The sequence below is a fragment of the Calypte anna genome, chromosome 1 (assembly GCF_003957555.1).
Source record: "Calypte anna isolate BGI_N300 chromosome 1, bCalAnn1_v1.p, whole genome shotgun sequence".
NCBI classification, from domain to species: domain Eukaryota; kingdom Metazoa; phylum Chordata; class Aves; order Apodiformes; family Trochilidae; genus Calypte; species Calypte anna.
The window spans coordinates 74,657,678-74,676,946 of record NC_044244.1 but is presented as its reverse complement, the minus strand read 5'-3'; the positions used below and the strand labels follow the sequence as shown (position 1 = coordinate 74,676,946).

The 19,269-nt window shown below is 36.2% G+C and overlaps 1 protein-coding gene across 3 annotated transcripts in view; it reads left to right on the top strand.

The window, feature by feature from the left end:
* The window catches only part of NECTIN3 (nectin cell adhesion molecule 3), a 59,922-nt gene extending 42,006 nt beyond the window's left edge, over positions 1-17,916 (top strand). For 2 of the 3 annotated variants that reach the window (XM_030464361.1, XM_030464349.1), the window contains one exon: positions 213-3,016. In XM_030464361.1, the coding sequence (XP_030320221.1) occupies positions 213-808 (596 nt within the window). In that variant the 3' untranslated portion in view covers positions 809-3,016. Of the gene's footprint in view, positions 1-212; positions 3,017-6,110; positions 6,250-7,177; positions 7,257-16,286; positions 16,350-16,902 lie in introns of those variants that run through there. The other variant, XM_030464356.1, reaches the window with a different exon arrangement.
* Positions 17,917-19,269: the final 1,353 nt, after the last annotated feature.

The following is a 19,269-nucleotide window of genomic DNA, read 5'->3' as shown; positions in this document are numbered from 1 at the left end:
TAATTCCTATCCTGTTGCAGCATAGCTCAAAACTGCATGTAATTCAGCCAGTTCAAAGACTTTTTGTAGTGCCATGAACATGAGAATGAAAAACCAATCTTTTAGAACATGCCCATCAACTTTGCTTTCTTATAAACCCTTAACTGATTTAGCTTGCATTGACATTCTGTGCCTTTTCTGTGTCTTGTCTACTTCTTTGCTCTTTCCATTAGATCCTCCTACTACTACCACTCGACTGCCCACGATTCCCTGGCATCCTTCGACTGATGGCACCACAGGTTTAGCAACAGAACCTAGAATAATAAATTTCCCAACATCAACCTTGCCAGCAATGCAGGAAGACACTTGGGGTACCGTCATCGGTAGTGCGGTGGGTGGGGCTCTCTTCCTCATACTTGTCAGTGTCCTTGTTGGAATTATCTGCTATAGGAGAAGACGGACGTTCCGTGGTGACTACTTTGCTAAGAACTACATTCCACCATCAGATATGCAAAAAGAGTCTCAAATAGATGTCCTTCAGTCAGATGATGTGGATTCTTACCCTGACAGTGTAAAAAAAGAAATAAAGCATCCAATGAACAGTTTAATATCTAAAGATTATTTAGTAGAAGACCCTGAAAAACCAGAGTGGAACAATATAGACAATATTAACAGGTACCAGGAACGTTATGAAAGACCAATGGATTACTATGAAGGTGGAACATTGGGAATGAAATACATGGGTGGTGACTGTTATGATGACAATGAAGAAGACTTTGTTTCTCACATAGATGGCTCGGTAATATCTCGGAGGGAGTGGTATGTGTAGTAACCACTGAAAGCTAAATCTGTACCTACAGTTGATTTCATTGGTAATCACTTTCAGATTGTTTATACTTACACAAGAAGAGGAATAAACTTTTTGAAACTGATTTTTTTTTGAAGGTTTTTATATTGTGACTTGACAAATGGAAATACTGAATTTGGGGAAATGTATCTGAGCTGCTTTTTTCCCCCAATGCTGTACTACTGTTTAAGATTTGAGTTTTAGTGCAGAGTGCTTATATTGGTCTATTTCAGAGGTAAAAAAGGCTAAATTTAAAGTTGCCATTCAGAACTGTTTCAGAAAAAGTGACTATCTTGGCTCTCTGATGTAAAAAGGCGTTTACCTAAGGCAGTGAGCAAACAGAATATCTTGGGGCATTTGCTTGGCAGATTAAGTGAATTAATGCAAGCTAGATACCATCCATGGTAAACTTAATGCTTCTGTATAGCAAATACTTTCCCAATTAAAATGAGTTACAGCAGAATAAAAGCTTTATTTTTAGTTTTTTCTGCACAAAAATGAATACCTCTTAGCATTTTAATGAGCCTTCTTGTAACTATGTACTTAAAAGAAGTCATTGCACTGAAAGTAACTGACAAGATTTTGAGAAATAACTGTGTAAACAGGTCAAAGTCTTGTCTTTGAATAAGATTTAAAACTATTTTTTATAGAAATGGATTTCTAAAGCTTACACTAGTGTGTGCGTATATACATACAGCGAGGTATTTTTGTTAGGCCCGTGACAGGAGGTCAAAACTTACTGATGAATACAAGGCTCTTTTTGCAAGTACACAGGGTACAATTTTAGAGACCCATTTCCGAAGCTTTGTAGGAATCTTACCGTTGAATAGGAAAGCTGGAGAATTGGACACAACTAGGAAGAAAACTCTTAATAGGTATGTAAGCTGGAGGCTAATGCAAACTTGCATATTTTCCCAGGTGCCAATAACCATTAAGCATGCTAAGAGGTGTCAAAGCATTTACTAGAATTTTTATGGCAAGAAGTTAAAACAGCGGTTTTACGCTGCTTCTGAATAAGTTACAATACTTGCTTTGAAGAGAGTAACTGGGGTTTCAGATTATAAGTATGGGAGTGCACACCTGCATTGCTTCTTCATATTGTGAAAACTCTCCCTGGTGGTGCAATTTACAGAATCTATGAACTGGAGTTGAGAAATTGTGCAGTCTCTCTTGCAGTTTTCCCTGCAAATAATCCATACTGATATAACAACGTGGCTGTGTTGTCTAAAATGACATTGTATACAGGATATCTTGACACCTGAAGTAGTTCTACTTTGTCTTGAGCAGGTTCACCAAAATAATTCTGCTGATTATGTAGGGGGAGGAATGAAGTAGCTTCATATGACTTAAGAGAACAATGATAAATTCGTAACTAGAATGGTAAATCCTCTGAAGTGCAATTTGTAAAATATTTAGCTCAAGAAAATGAAGCTGATAAGGCTATTAGTATTTGAAACCTGAAATGGGAGAGATCTCTGCTGCCTTTTGAAATAGGCTGCATAATTGTGGCTGCTTCATGAGCATTCATGCTGGAAGTTCTTTTCTATGCTCGTGACCTTCAGTAGCTTTCAACATTTAGAGCTTCTCAAAAGTAGTTGCATTGAGCTTTGTAGACAAGACACTGTGATTGCATATGACTGCATGTTTTTAAAAAAAAAAAAAATTAAGACAGTGGCTTTATTTGAAATTCAAATGGAAAAGCACCCCTAAACAACTCAAGTTCCTTTGGATTAGTGGAGTACTGATACAGGATTGACCAAAGTCTGAAGAACAATTGCAAATGAGGTTGTGTGTATCTATAGTTAGAGTGTAAACACTAAGGAAGGAGTTAAATTTCTAGCAGAAGGTTGTAATCCAAATTATTCTGGAATAGAGAGCTCATACCTCTCTTCAAATAAAAATACTTGATATATCATCTTTAAAAGATGGTGTTACCTGGAAATAAATATAACCATAAACCTGTTCTCCACATGGGATATCTTGCTTTTGTCTCTGTGGATTTTTTGTTTTGATTTTTAGAAAAATATATATATTTAATTCCTATTGGTTAAGAAGTTGAAATGTTTTGAAGTTGATAATAGAGATAGGTCTTACGTGTGTTGCAATGTTTTGTACATTATGTCTGCTGTAAAAAGAATTGATTGTAAGTACAAATGGCTGTTGTGTGAATAAAATTTTTGTTAACATTCTGGAACATAGGTAGTGCTCAAAAATGTTTGACAGAAATTCTTAAAATTGAACATGAAAAATCATAATAAAACCAGAGGCTGTGTAGAAGGAATGGAAGTTTGTAAGCTAATTTTTAGGACGAACTTTTTAGCATTCTTCTATTGGAAGACCCTAAGTTTATAAAACCAAGTATCTTTAGGAACTATTTTTAAAAAATATGACCTCTGAGAATGTTAGTTAGGATTAGCTGCTGTCCAAACAATTGCACTTAAAGCACAGAAGTTAAATTTAATGAAATTACATTTTAATCATTAAATTAATTTTAATTGAAATTAATTAAAATCAGCTGATACACTGCCTAGGATTCACATTCTTTTTTGTTGCTGTTATCAGTTGCTGTAATTCTGCTCTATTGCTTGGGTGAATTAATTCCCATCTATTTTTTAACAACTGGTGGTTAAAATGTTTGTAGCTGGCACCATATATCTCTTGGGTGTTCTCTGGCTTGTTCGAGTTGGCACAGCAGTCTGGATTTCTGGTCATTCCTCTGGTTAGACTTTGAGTTTTTGTTCCTAAATTAAGTGAGCTCTATGGTAATTGCACTTCAGTTCTTGTATGTTGGTACACTTGCTGGGATATCTATATTTTTCCTGGTGTTGTCCTGGTAAATGGATGGCTCTCATAATCTCTTCCAAAATGGGATTCAATGACAGAACTTTCAATGAAAGTATAATTTAAAATGCTTCAACATTATACCAGAACTTACCAGAAAGTGGAATTAGTACAGTGTGAAATGGTCAAGAAACTCTTCTGGGGAAGTTGTAAGCACAAGATGAAATGTCTTCGTTAATATCTGCAACTTTTATACATAAAATTAGAGTACATAATGAAAACTAAATTTAAGCCAATTAAAATGCAGTGTTTAGGCATGCTTTCCACTGCTTCGTGTGCCCATTCTTCAGGAGAAAATAGGAACTATGGGTCTTAGGTATATTGACTAGTGTCTGACCAACAAATGGAGCTTATGTCAAGAAAGATGATTTGTAACAAAACAATGATCACATAAGGTGATATGTGATTATTGATATTTTGGAGTAATTTGGCTTTCTCCAAGTTGCTCATCATTGAATTGTTTGGGTTGGAAGGAACCTTTAAAGGTCCAACTGCCTTGTAATATTAGGGACATCTTCAATTTAATGAGGTTCCTCAGAGCTCTGTCCAAGCTGACCTTGATTGCTTCCAGCAATGGGGTGTTAGCACCTCTCAGGGCAACCGATTCCAGTGTTTCATCAGCCTCATTGTATAAAAAATCTTCCTAATAGCTTGTCTAGATCTACCCTCTCACTTTAAAACCATAAGCACTTGCCCTATTAAAAGGTTGTCCCCTTTAAGTACTGACAGGCTGCAATAAGGTCTCCCTAAAGCCTTCTCTTCTTTACGCTGAAGAATGTCAGCTCTGTTTTTCTTCAGAGAAGGGGGGTATTCCATCCCTCTTGGTTGTCTTTGTGGTCTTTCTCTGGATGTGTTCAAGCAGGCCCGTGTCTCCTGGGGTGAAGACCCCAGAAAGTGGACATATTACACCAGCTGGGGTCTTACCAAAGCAGAGCAGCACCATCACTTTCCAGGAGTTGCAGTTCACACTTATTTTGATGCAGCCCAAGATATGGTTGGCATTTTCCAGAAGTGAGTGCGCAGTGCTGGCTCATGTGTCACTTCTCCTCCACCAGCACCATCAAGTCCTTTTCATTAGAGCTGTTCTCAGTACCTTCATCCCCTATCCTGAATTAATACTGAGGATTGCCCTGACCCAGGTGTAGGACCTTGCACTTGGCCTTGTTGAACCTCATGATATTTGCATGGGCTCACCTCAAGCTTGTTCGTGTCCCTCTGGATGGCATCCCTTTTCTCTCATGTGTCAGCCACATTACTCATCTTGGTAGTACCTGCCAACTTGGCAAAAGTACACACAGTCCCACTCTTTATATAAAACACATTGCATAATTTGGGATTTTTGACTTACAAGTAGAATATGTAGCTGAAGAGGCTCCTAAAATTCCCTCTGGTAAGCGATTAAAGGATGTCTGTGTAAATAAAGGATTATTGGAAAGGAAAATAGTTGAAGTAAACTGTATTAGGCTTATATTACAGGTACAGAGTTGTTAATTTTAAACTTTGTTTCCTTTCTAATTCAGTAGTCAGTGTAGATGAGAGCACTGAGTACGTATGCTACCTATATTTTACAGGTGAAGGTTTTAGTGAGGCTGTTGTGAATTATTCCAGTTGCACAACTCCTTGATAAGCCTGTTGTTGCAAGTTTGAAACACAGAGGTTGATGATACTGGACTGAAGTACAATAGTAAATCTCACAGTTTTATGAGATTTAAAACACTGAATTCTTAATATAGTGAAATGGGTGACCTTTAAAGATAACAAGTGTGTTGACTCAGTTTGAGAGTTGTTAAACATCAGATTTGACAATGCCAAGGTCAAAAGGAAAATACTTTTCTTAAAAAATAAATTAAAACACCATTTCTACCCCCAAGTTAAAATCTTTTCATAAAAATGACTGCTTTCTCATAGTTTGTAATGAAGTCTTGAACATGATAGTCTTAGGAGGTGGTTTGATAAGTAGAAGCAAAGTATTAGTGAGTGCTTATGTTCATTGCTCCTAGTAGTATTTTTTTCCCTCTGATTTTAAGTTTCCCTTTTTCCTTTCTACAGACTGCAGTGATTTAAAGAAAGATTGCAAATCTTTCAAGTTACAGTTGTCTAGCTTTTTGAATTAACACCTTATTTGCTCCTGTAAGTGCAAAGCATGTGTTCTGTAACTTCATCTTGCCTTGAAATCAAAACCAAAAGCATGCCGCTAGTATTTATTAAAAATAGTCAACTAAGTTTTGGAAATTATATTATGACTCTTGAGGTCTCTTAATTCAACCAGTTTTTTTTAATTGGGTGACTGGACCCAAGACTGCAAGAATGGGAGTGCAGAACAAAGCTTTCTCTTTGGTCATGGAAGGAAGAAATCTTTCTCAGAGAAACACTGAAATAGCTTATCTGAGTATTGAAAATATGTTACCTTCTCAAAGGTGTAATCTGTGCTATCACATTGCAGATGTGCCATTTAAGCAGACATCTTCTGTTGCTGTAGCAGGGGCTGTGATTGGAGCAGTCCTTGCTCTTTTTATCATAACCATCTTTGTGACAGTGCTGCTGACCCCAAGGAAAAAAAGGCCATCCTATCTTGACAAAGTGTGAGTATGTGTTGAGTTTGGTTTTTTGGTTTTTTTAATTGATAACACTGTACAGAAAGCACTTGTTTTATACAGGAATTTAAATGTCTTGAGTTTCAGTAGGAGCTCTTCAGATGTCATAATTTCAGAGCTGTATTTTCAGGGTAGAAAAATACTTGCTTTTCTGAGTGAGAAATGAGGCAGCTAAGAATTACTTCAGAGGTAATATAATTCTTGATCTCTTCAGAAGTTTTTTTGAGAGAAAGCTGCTCATTGGTTGAACTGGAAGACAGGGCAGAAGGCTATCTTGAATGATGCCATAGACTACTAGGTTGTAAGGTAGGTGTAACATGGAAGCAAACTGACCATGCTTTGCAGAAGTGAAGTTTCACAAAGATTTATCCTGCTAGATTTGTAAAATGAAGCAAGCACACACAGACGTGCTTAGAAATTACTGACCTTGTGTGCTTTCTGGAACATTAGTTATTTTCCCAATTCTCTGGTTCAGGTGTATGGTTGACATTTTTAAGCATCCACTATGGTCAAATGAAAACAAGAAAACATTTGATTGTAAGGCTCTCTCAAAGATTTTTCAAAGAAAGCCTGTAGTAGTAAATGCTGCTCAAGCTGTCTTTCATCAGCCAGAAATTGATAGATGCCTGTAGTCCTTAATCCTAGTTAGAGTGTGTAGGGGTAGTTCAATCTACGTAAGATATTATAGGATAAATAATATATGATAGGCAGTGCTTTCCTACAAAAAAATGCGTGGCTGAATTATTGCTTGTGGTGGTTATGTTAACACGACAATATTGCATATGTGTGACATTGCTGGCTGAAAGTTGTCGCTTGAATGATGAGTGTTGGATGATTTGCTGAATAAATAATACCTCACTGACCGTTCAGTAGGATTTCATGAGCATGGCATGTCATCTTTCATTCTTTACTACAGGATTGATCTTCCACCGACTCACAAACCATCATGTGAAGAGAGAGCATTCCCTGTGCCACAGAAAGAAGCTATGATTCAGGTAAGTGGCTGTATACATCTTAAATTGAGGTAGAAAAAGTGTTAGCTTTATTATGTTAATTTGGTCTGACTTTGCTTTCCTGGTAATGCAAAAAGACTTTTGTTGGTTCACAACAGAGAGATTTCTCTTACATCCATGCTGTCTGAGTCTTATATCCTTGGTGTTAGCGTCATCCTTAAAGGTCAGGAAACTGGTAGTTCCTGTCGTATCTATTAGTGTTTGACAGACTCTGCTCCTCTTAAAGTATGAAAAGGTATAGTTGAAATTCTTGGGTGGTAAGACAATCAGCCGATGGGGGAACAACTTGCTAAAGTGAACAAGTTACATCAGTGCTATTGTTTTTATTAGTAATAGCTGTTATTCTTTTAAGTTGTTAAGAGAGGATTGGTGGGGCTATATTTGAATTTTGAATTTGGTGTAGCTAATTTAAATTTTGTTTCTTAGTAGAGATCACTAAATCATCTTAAAATGCTAACAATCATGTAATTAATTTATTTTTTCTTTTAATCTTTTTTTCTTGAGTTTATTTGCAATAAAAGACTGATACAGTAACAAGTACTTGGATTTTTAATAACTTTTCAGGAGGTAGCTTCATGTAATCTAAAGTAAGGCTGTCCAAACAAGATGGCAGTAGGCAACAAAGTTCAATACTAGCACTTATGATTTGTGAGGGTGTAGTTTGATGTAAAAGGAGCACAGAGGTGATATGGTATAAGCTAATTCTAGCAGATGAGACTGTTAATGAGTGGGGAGCATGGAAGGATAGGGGGAGCCCTTCTTAGCTACCACATGTCCTTGCACTGGATTGGGCTGTTAGTGAAAACCAGGTTAATCCAGGGAGGCTTCTTTTCCACTCAGCAACACAGAAGGGACCTGTTTATGGGAGACAGCTTTGGTTAGCAGCATTGGTTATTGCACTTCATATAATAAACCAGTCTGTTCGTGAAAAATGTGTCCTGTCTATAGCCACCAAAGTGTGATACTTTTTTTATATATATAATAAAACAGTCAATCAGATTCCTTGATTTCTGCTTACACTGAAGAAATCTTTAATCAGTTAACCAGTATTAGTGAGAAATACATTCCGTATTCAGTATTTGTATAAATAATGTGATTCTAAACACTGATGTGCTGAGTTACAAGCAATGTAGTTCAGGTAATCATTCAGTTATAGCAAATACTATTTTTCCAAAACTGGTGCACCTTAAGGACCTACAGAAACCTTTTTTTCTGATGGTTGTTCTAGTAAGGAAATCTAGACCTACCTTCAAGATGAATTTCCATGGAGTTATTGACACTGAAAATATTCTTGTAGATTTTCTTTGTGTGACCACTGGTTACTAAAGCTCACCAAATACAAGTTGCCAAGAAAAGCTTTCTTCTTTCTCATAGAAGCAAAACATTAAAATAATTTTGTCTCTTACAGATACTACATCAGGTAATACTTGCTAATGTTGCTGAATGTAGCAAAAAACTATCCTGACATCTAGTTCTTTTTCAGTCTAGATGTTAACTCTTAAATCTAAAAATAATGGATGTTGTTTTATCCTTGTTAGTGTACCTATTCTTTTTCTCTTCTGTGAAACTCCAGAACTGAAAAGAGCAGAGCTGGAGGCTCAGCCTTCTTATCTGATATTACCCAAAAATTTCTGCTTCAGCTAAAAGAAATGGGCATCAAAATCCTGGCTGTAGCCAAGAAGTGCTCAGTTGCCTTGCTTTGGTGTAATAAGCAGATGCTTGCATATCTGTAAAGAGGTAAAAGCAGCAAGTTTGCAGCCTGTCACTGTGTCTTGTCCTGATTGACTGAAAGTCTTCACTGGCCATGTAATTTCTGTTCCAAATGTTTGAACTGGATTGTGTAGCCGTGAATGAGAAGCATGCTGGGGAGCCTTTCTAGGTAATTCAGATGTAAGCTTCTGGCTATATTGAAAAGAGCTGCAAGTCAAATGTCACTGCATTGCCAACAGCAATAGATGATCAAATTCAATCTGAGTGGAAATGATAGGCTGCATGAAGGTGCAAAGTTAGGCTAAAGGAAAATCAACTTGAGCTTAAATGATGCCTTCTGTGTACTCAGAAAAATAGGATTGAAAGTGAATTTTAGCTGATTGTGAAGCTGGTATGTTGTTATATGTAATGTGCAAATTTTTCAATTTAACCATATGTATGGTTATTGTTTAAATCATACACACTTGGGTTTTTTGTTTGTTGTTTTTTTTTTTTTTTATCTTATCGTATTCCATATGCAAATAAATAAGTAGAAATTTTCCTGTTTGTGTCCCAGCAGTCAACATTTAACTATTTTACCCATATCCAAGTAGATGGTTGTTGGTGTTAAAATGAAAGGGGATGTTGTAGACTGTTGATAATACTGGATAGCCAAAGCCTTTCATAGTTACTCCTTCAGACTTGGAATCTTTAAGAATACTTCTAGTATACACTGCCATTTGTTTGCTAATGCTAAATGTATGTAAAATATTCAGTTTCTGAGTACCCATAATAATTTCTCTGTGCTGGTATTTGCAGATACCAATTTATGTATCCATGTGAATTGAGAATAGGTTCACTTATTGCCAAGAGTGAGGCAGAAGTCCAATATGTAGGAATATTAAGTGGAACATAGAAAAAACAGCATTGTAGATAGTTTCTATTTACTAGGAAAACTAAGTTCATCTTTATCACCTTTTTTTTAGCAGCAAAGCTACTGCTTTTGTCTGGGTTTTTTAATAATCATTGTCATGGAAACACTTCTGTTACTCTGAACTACTTTTTTGCATTTAATGTGAATGGAAAGTGAGCAGCTTCAAGGTTATGTCCTTGGTGAGAGAGGGAATCTCTGCTTGGCAACTGATCTCTAAGGCTGATCAAGAGGAAACTGAGCAATGGAAGAATTCCAGTGGCTTAAAGAATCCCTCTGATGCATAATATTTGTAAAAAGACTGGGAGAGAGGGCACTAACTCAGGCAGGCCTTTGAATAGCAAAAAATATATTGCTAGGAAGCAAAATTCTTTATTTGCTTAGAAACATGACTGAAATGTGGACAGTCTTTGACACAAAAAGAACTGAAGTTATGCCTGGCTTGACAGGTGCTCTTGAAGGAAAGAGGAAAGGTGTTGTTTTGTATAATGCAGTGCATGAGTGTCTAGAGTTCCTGAAATATTCAGAAATGAATAGGGGTTTTTTTTGTACCAACAGAAATATAAGTGAAAATATGAAATGCAGCCCAGTAGAAGCTAGGCTTGAGAAGACTGACTTCGAACTGTGAACTTGAAAGAACACCTCCAGTATTCAGCCAAGCAATTCTTAAAAATGCTAAAACTCTTTGAGTAATATTTGTTTTCCTATTCAAAACAGGAAGGGAGGCGGTGAAATTGTATTAGCACAGTTAAAAACATCTAAAACCATTTACTGAATGGCAGTGTTTCTGGATCAAATTTGAAAAGATCACCCACAGTGTTCTTAAACCTAGCAGAAAATTGATTCATTTATAGATTATGGCTCTCTTACACTCTTCTAGTTCTGTTCCTAATAGTCTTAATACAGCAGGTGAGACTGTCTCTTCCTTGATGAAAAAGGAATCATGATCATTACAATTTGCCTCAGACTGAAGAGCTTTCGGGCAAACAAGATTGAATGGAAGGAAGCACAAAATGTGTATAGAAAAACACATCTGTATTGTTAATGGATCTTATGGCGGGGAAAAAAGCAACAACTCTGTTAACGAGATAGGGACTAGAATGAGACACAACCTTTTTATTGGTGGAGGCTGTTATAATGGGATTTCTAAGCTGAAAATTGTGAAAAAATGTAAGATGTTGGAGAGATAATTGTCTTAGGCTTTTAAAGGAGTGTCTGAGAAGGAACATATTTAGAGTGAAGCCCAATGCTTTTATGAAGCTCTACAAAATAACAAGGTAAGACAATACAAACTATTTTAAATATCAGAGCACAAAACCCCCGATATACTGTGTCTCTTTGCATAGAAGAACTAGCTCGCCACCCATTTTCTCTGGCAGAACCTGATGATTTTGGTTCTATGACGTGCTCCCTGGCACTAAGAGGTATAATTCCTTTCTGTAGCAAAGAGAAACTGTCGTATTTTCATGCCATGTGAAATTATTTCCTTTGTCCCTGGTTTTAATTGACTAGTGGAATTTTCTGTTCTGGTTGCCAATGTTTGTCTAAAGCCACAGCTGGCAGAAATTCTTGAACAGATTTTCTGCTCATAGAACATTAGCCTTTGGTGATGATATGGAGATTCTTGTTCTCCATGTGTGCTTTCACTCCTTGTGAGGTGAATTCATGCTCTTCACTCAGGTATGAGAGCTTGGTTTCCTAGTAAGCATAAATCACATTCTCACAATTGGTCTGCAGATTGTGCTCTAGGACTTGAGAGGCAAAAGCAATACTTTAAGGGCAGAGCAAAAAAATATTCAATTCAAATTACAAGATAGAAAACATCACAGAAGTTGGGAAAATAGACCTGTGAACACAGTGGAGAAGAAGTGCTGGAGGAGTGAAAAAGTAGAAAGCATGTTTTTATAATGCATTTCACAATTCATTTGCAGGCCATGTTAAACACTTAATAGCACAAAATTGTTTCAAGACTTGAGCTAAAATAAGCTCAATTTGGAGAGGTAAAAAGTTAAGAGGAAGGAGGAGAAAAGAACAAAGCATTACTGAGGTTGGGTTCTTTTCAAAAACGTGTCTGCATAATCACTGCAAATGTTACCTATCTGTATGAATGATGACTTGTGGAGTGGTGATGGGGTTTCTGCTGTAAGACTGCTAACTGTGGTACTCTGCTACCACTGTGAAGCTTTTGGAAAGAAAACATTACAAAAGAGAAATATGCAGTTGTGCAAAAGCTTTTGGGGTAGCCTGTTGTTATCATATATGAATAGCTAAGAATGTGACATAGAGGGAAGAACTTTAGGAGTCATGATGTCATAGAACAAGCTGTAATTCTCAGGTAACATTGCTTGAGATGATTAAAAATGGCTATTCTTTAACTCAGGCACTTGGTGATTCACTGCATGTTCAGAAATAGTTTGTTTCACTAAAAATTACTACATCATAATGGTTACCAAACAAAAAAAATATTTTGGAAGGAAGGGAGGTTTTGATTGTTCTACACTAAGTAACTGTAATAATGTTTGGCTCTGTCTCATCTAAAAATTGAGGTGTTATATTAACAGTTTTGAGTAAACTGCTCATGTAGAATTTATTGTTAAGAAAGTTAAACTGGTTTTTAGGGACAGAATTATCATCCAAAGTTTATGCCAGTGTATCTGAAGTGGAACCTATTATTCAGTAAGTTTTGTTTATATTCATTTTGAATGAGACTTTAAATTATTACTTGATGTAAAATTCATAATACCACAAAGTTTTAAGTAACAAATTTAAAAAGTGACTGGGATCAAAACTAGCCTGCCTGACAATGAGCTGGCTCAATTGTAGGAGGGTTTTCTACTCATGAGCAAGTGTTTTTAGGTGCACTAAATATTCCCTGGGAAAAATACTTTTACTTGCAGTGATGAAACTGTATAGTTGTAGTATTTTTTTCTTTTTTGAAAACAAAGGTTAAAATGGGGAATAAAGTTGAAAGAGTGTAACATTTAGAGACTCTATACCACTTGCAATAATTTCAACCATAAATCCTGAAAAAAAAAAACCTGAGTTCCTTGGTATTTGAAAATGTGGATGCAGTTGAGCTTTTTATCACGTGCAGTGTATTTATTAGATGGAGCGCAAAAAGGGTAAGGAAGCATTTTTTTCCTGAAATGGTAGTACTTTGTTTCCCAGTTATAATCAAAGTAGAGGTAAGTATATAAACAAACATAATTATAGGTTGTGTGTTATTCATTGGTTTTGTAATTATGCTAATTTAGTTCTAGATTTGCCCTTTGGACTTTCTGGAAGGTTCTCGTATTGTCTGACCTCTTGAGGACTGAGTGCTCTGCTCTTGTTTTGTGCTTTGGTTGGTTGTTTAGAGGAAAACAGGTGGGGCAGTTCCAGTCCTAGATTCTTCTGCTTGGTCCAAATTCTAACTCATTTTGCATGTTGAAGATGTATATATATAGATAAGCAGTGTCGTTAATTGCTTGGAAATATTCAGGAACTTCTTGAATGCAGGCAGGTGTTGAAAACTGACCTCTGTCTTAAGTTGATAAAGTTCTATCTGTTCTCACTCTGAGTAGGTTTTTTATGAACTGTACACCATGTAGCCTTTGTTATATTCTAATATGAACCCTATTACCAAAATGAATTATCCTTGATGTGATGGTTCTTTGCCAGCTTTGATGAATGATTTGTCTCCATGCTGTTGCTGTTAATGCAGTAGTGCAATTGTCTCTTTTGAGACAATTAAAAGTACCATGTGTTCATCCAGTCTTCTGTTTTGTCTGTTAAGATTAATCTGTTAAGATTATATCTGTCCATAAAGCTTCAAGTCATTATTCTGATACTTCTTTGCCAGTGACTACATTACTTCAAGGTACAGGTTAGTTCTCTTTGGTTATACTTGAGCCTATTATCTTCATCTGCTGTGATCTTATTTCAGCTTTCTCCCTACTTGGTTACCTTGAGGTTGCTGATGGCAAACCAGTGGTAGAGCTCTAAATTTGGCTAGTGACAGACTGGAGCTACAAGCAGTATAAAGCTGCAGAGTTTTCTGTTTTCCAAATAAATCTGATATAATAGATACAAATAAATTATTGAAGGCTTCTTATATTTACCCAAGATTTATTTAGTTGTATATTGCTATGATGAAAACTCCTTTTACTTACCATCTTCACACACATGAATAGGAATTACTTGCTTTCCAGAAGTCATACTATCTTCTCCCAAGAAATCCCAGAGGTTGATAAAAGATTAATTCTTTGTTTAAAGAGATAACAGAGAGGAGAATGGATTGGAGGTCATGAACATTACAGAGTAAGTTTTGGGGGGAAGCAACTTCTTAGTGGGGAGGTGCTGTTAGTGAATCATGAGTCAAGCAATAGAAGTGCTGAATCCTACTGGGGAGAGACCTCAGCAAAATCAAGACCTCTTGTCTACCATTGGATCAGTGTGGTGAATTAGCATCTATTCTTGTCTTCCAGCAGGTGCTGATTTTAGCAGTATTCTGCCTTTTGGACCAAATTCCCACTTTAAGCACTGAGAGTATCAGAATATATGCAGGGAGATTTAAGATGGTTAATCATGATTGGTACATGAGTATTGACTAAAGGAAACAACTGGCCATTCTGAAAGAAATACTGAAGGGGACATGATGCTTTTCCTACCAAATGAAGGAATGTCACAAAGAACAGGAATCTATGTGCTCTTCTTTGGCTAAGACAAATCCACAAAAATAAAACAAGTGACAAACCCAAAAAACAAACCAAAAAAACCCCAAGCTTGCTGAAATCAGGTTTTGTTGTTGGTTATTGCTAAAGCTGGCTAGTAGAAGAACAGCTAAGATACTAGGCTGCCCGGAAAAAAATCTGTTGTCCAAACTGCTCTATAGTAGCATCTCCAAAGACTGTTCAGGCAGCACACAGGAATGGGTGTTTCTACTTCAACTCAATGTCTGGATAAACTTTGGCAGAAATTCCTTTCTGCTGTATTTTTCTAGCATACCTCCAAGAACACAATAAGTGTGCTGATTTATGTACTAGTAGTGCTGCTTTTTTCCATCAGAATCTACCAATATACATTACTTCTTCTATATGTACATGTTAACCATAACATTGCTCGGTATAGATTCTTGTTCAGTATAGATTCTTCTTTAGGTGTGTAGAGTGAGCAAGACTTCCATCTGGTATGATTTCTTAAAGTTAGATTATTTCAGCCTAGCTAGTTATGAAGCATTTGTGTAACTCAGTATGGGTTTGGTTGCCATTAATATGTAACACATATACTAAATAAGCCTCAACTGTGGTCTCCTTAAGATATCAGGAATACTAATATTGACCAACTGTTTTAGAAGTAAGAGGGTTGACAAAACAGAGAAGCTTTTTAAAATATTATCTGTCTAGAAGTTGTCTTTGCTCTTTAACCCTTACAAATTCTAAGGGACATGAGTAATATCTACATTGTATACATGTTTTATGTACTTGTAATTTTATTGATATGCTTTTGTTCTCAAAAATTAAGGACACTGCTGTCAGGCCAAACCATATTCACACTGGTGGGAATGTTGGTGTTTGCTGTGTGTGTCCAGGCTTAATGCATTAGCTCATAAAACTGTCACAAAGCTCCAGTTCATACAGGAATAGTTTTGTTAGGACGTATAAGAGTTATGGGTAGGGCAGAGTGCAATGATAATCTGCTACCTGAGAACCTCTGTTTTTATTATGGAGTTTCTGGGAGACCTGACTGAAGAGTTAAGTGACACCTCTCAAATGCTTTGATCACTAGATCACTGTCAGCATCAAGACTTTTTTTTTTTTTTTTTTTTTCTGTATCTGTGTGGTGCTAATGAGTTTTGAAACTTACTGTTAAGCAGTCTGTAAAACTATACTGATCTTCATGGTGGGGCTGCTCTTTGGGAACCAACAAAAGGCAAATAACAATTGAATAAAATGCAACTGAGAAAAAGAAGCATGTCATTCCTTCTGCTCCCAATAGTTTACAATTGAATTCCTTTTCAGTTAAATATTCTGTGTAATATCAGATTTGGCATTTATCCATATGATGCTTGTGAAAACTTCATACTGAATAAGTGATTTGGGATTTTATGGTTTTTTTTTTAACCTATGGCTTATCTAAGATCTGTCATGTTAAAACAAAGAAAGCTTTTAATATTTCTCAAATATGCTTATTCTTAAAGAAAAAAAGTGTAAGTATCTTTTTAAATAACACTTCCTAAAGTGACAAGAGTGTCTTTTCTTCTGCCAGAGATCAGCTTGTAAGAAGTGTTCTAAATGGTGGTCGGTTCAAACACTTGACAAGGCAGTGTGTTTTGTGATGACAAGCAGTTTTGTAGAAACTAAACCTGTTCTGCAATGTTGACTTGTTTTCTGCTGTAACTTTTCTTCTTTCAGAAAGAACATTTTGCTTTACAAAACCAGTACAGAGAGAAAGATGCTGGAAACTTGCAGCACATGGTAAATAATAAAATGGCTTGAATTTCTTACTGAAACTTAAGTTTCATCATGTTCCTTAAAATAACCTTGAGAGGATCTTCTTCATGAACAGCACAGTATTTGTCCATCCTAGTCAATAACTGCTGGATGTGTAGGTTTGCTGTCTGTGAAGTGGAAAGAGAAGTATCATTTCAGTGTCCTGTATTTCCTAGATAGTTTTGCTGACTCATTTAAATAGATGAGCACTAGAGCTTTGAAGTTCTAGCTGAATAAAATGAAGTACAGGAGTGCTGACAGACTTCTTCATAGTTTATGTTTTACTTTTTAGGTTTATTAAGCCTTAGAATCTAACTTCCTTTGAAACAAAAGTTTGAGGTTAACTCTTGAGTAGTTACTAACACTTCTATCATACGTTTATTGGAGGTTAGAATTTTTATGTTCATGTTTTGTAATCCATAGCACTGTTTCAGAGATTAGGCATGTACCTCTTACTTTGCTTAAAGTTTTAACAAGAATAGGAACTGCATATTCTGTACCTGAACCATGAAACTCACTAGTACTTGTGTGTGTTTAGAAAGCTGTGAATGGAAGGCAACTTACTTGTGAGGCTGAAGAGCTGCAGGAACAAGATGGCCTTCAGCATATGTATCCTGTTTACCAGCAAACATACTACAAAAACTGGAGCAGCAGTTACCTACAGAACTCAGAACGTGGAAGAGTCTACATCAATCCAAGGGAGCATTACGTATGATTCTGTACCCAGATGCCTTAACTGTAAAAAGATAGAAGGTTTTTTGTACCTGTTAACTGTATGACCAATGTGTCTTGTTGGCTTTTGTCTCTAAATTAGTCTTCTTTTCAGTGGGAAGAAATTGCGTGGGCAATTTTATGTAGGTAAACCCTATGGAATTTGAGACTTAACTTGCTTCTAGTCCTTGGTGTGTATCTGTAGTTATATCAACCTGCCAAAAGAGGAGAGCCACTTAGATGTATTGACTTGCATAATTTTAAGCTTTTTCCTTGGTTATTTCTGGGAGCATTCTCTCCTTGAGTCAGTATTTTACAATAAAATTGTCTATGTAAAAGTGAGTAAATATGATCAAGACAACTGAATACCTGGTGACATAAACAGTCTTGGGTTGAGAGTAATTTTTCTGCATCTTAGAAAACTTCTGATGATCATCATTTTGACTGGCTTAGCTATTGATTTCTCAACTAGCTCTACCTCTTCCAGTCAAATGAGCAACTAGACTACCTCTCAAATACTGACTTGCTGTTTGATAACATGTTGTGTGTCTTCCCACCTTGTTAAAACAAGTGAATCAGTTTCCTTACATCAGAACCTTTTTGGTTTATATTGATCTTCCTTGGCTGCAGTTTCCTGTACCTGCTGGTTTTAGTTTCATTGTTGTTCTATATTAAACATAGTTGCAGAAAGTAGATGACTGGACAGACAAAACTTCCTGATAGTGTTTTACTTGTAGCTGCATCTTGCCTACAAATTGCTATGTACCCATTTTTCCAAGTATGACTTCCATGTTAAATGTTGTAGAGTTTATCTTGCTTGGTAATAAATGCAGTTCACATACTTTGGTTTCTTCTCAGTTCGCAATAAAACTGTGTATAATGAGTTCTTATGTGTTAGCAAGACAAGGAAAGCTTCAGTAGACTTCAAGTAGTTTTCAGCACTGTACCAGTGCATGAAGTGACTAGAAAACATTACCAGTGCTCACAGCATTCCACGTGGAATTTTATGAGCATATGGTAATGGTTGAAAAATGTGCTCAGGATCTTTAGAAAAAGAGTTTTCCTTTGGAGAGAAATATTTAGCAAGTAAAGAAAAAAATTATGTGTAATGTGTATTAGTGCTGAAATGATCTCACAGGACAATCTTAAAATATTTTAAGACAGCAGGAAAAAAGACAGATTAAAATTTGCTAGAGAACCTTGAGCAATTTATGTGTATTCTGTACATATTAAGTACAGTCAGATGGCCTTAAGACAAAATGTTGAGAATGGTTGTGTGATACTGAACTAGTTATTGATAAAAAATTAAACATTACTTCTCTGATACCAGTGGTTTCTCTGCAGCTGATTGGATTTTTCAGAGGGAAGAGTCAGAGTTGTAGAAGCAATAGAATTGAGAGGTAGTAAGGTTAAGTGTGCTGCAGGCAGGATGCTGTTATAAAACCAATATTCCTCCTGCATTCATCTCCATCATGGTAAAACTCAATGAGAATCCTATCCACAGTAGGGCTAGTTAAATGTTTCTGGGTTGTTACAAGTAGCAGCTAGAAGATTATGCCTTAGGTGCCTACGTTTTGGACACTGTACAAGTAGACATTTACTGTTCTCTTGCATGGCAGCTTTGTTGTACGATGTGGATGACTTTGACAGCTGAAGGAATGGTAAAGAAAAAGGTTGAAGCAAACCTGTTTCTTGAGAGCTTCCAATGAACTGCTGTCAACTTGCTTTTCTCTTTTCTCTGAGCACATTGATGTAAATTGAGTAACTGTTTTCAACTTGAAAGCCTTCTGCTGTATTTGAGACCTAAAGAAGAACTTGTGCGCCCCAAAAATGTATTTTTCAATAATATCAGTTTAAACAGCTATCTCTTACCAAGTGTTGTCTCACCTACCCTTATGTTACTGGCAATTCCAAAAAACATCTACTACCAGAATATGAAAATAAAACAGTGTCTTGGTCAAGTATTAAGTAAGATAGTAAGTAAGATAGTAAGATAGAACATTGAGATGAGCTATACTACTTGAAATAATTCGATCATTATCAATGAACAAAATTTCCTACTAGAAAATATTTTGATATACATTATAGGGTGGTTTGAAAGAGTGTTACTATGATAATGTTTCCACTACACATCATGAAATTGAGCAGGTAATCGTTTGAGTTCCTGTTATTTTGGCAGATAATGTAAAAACCA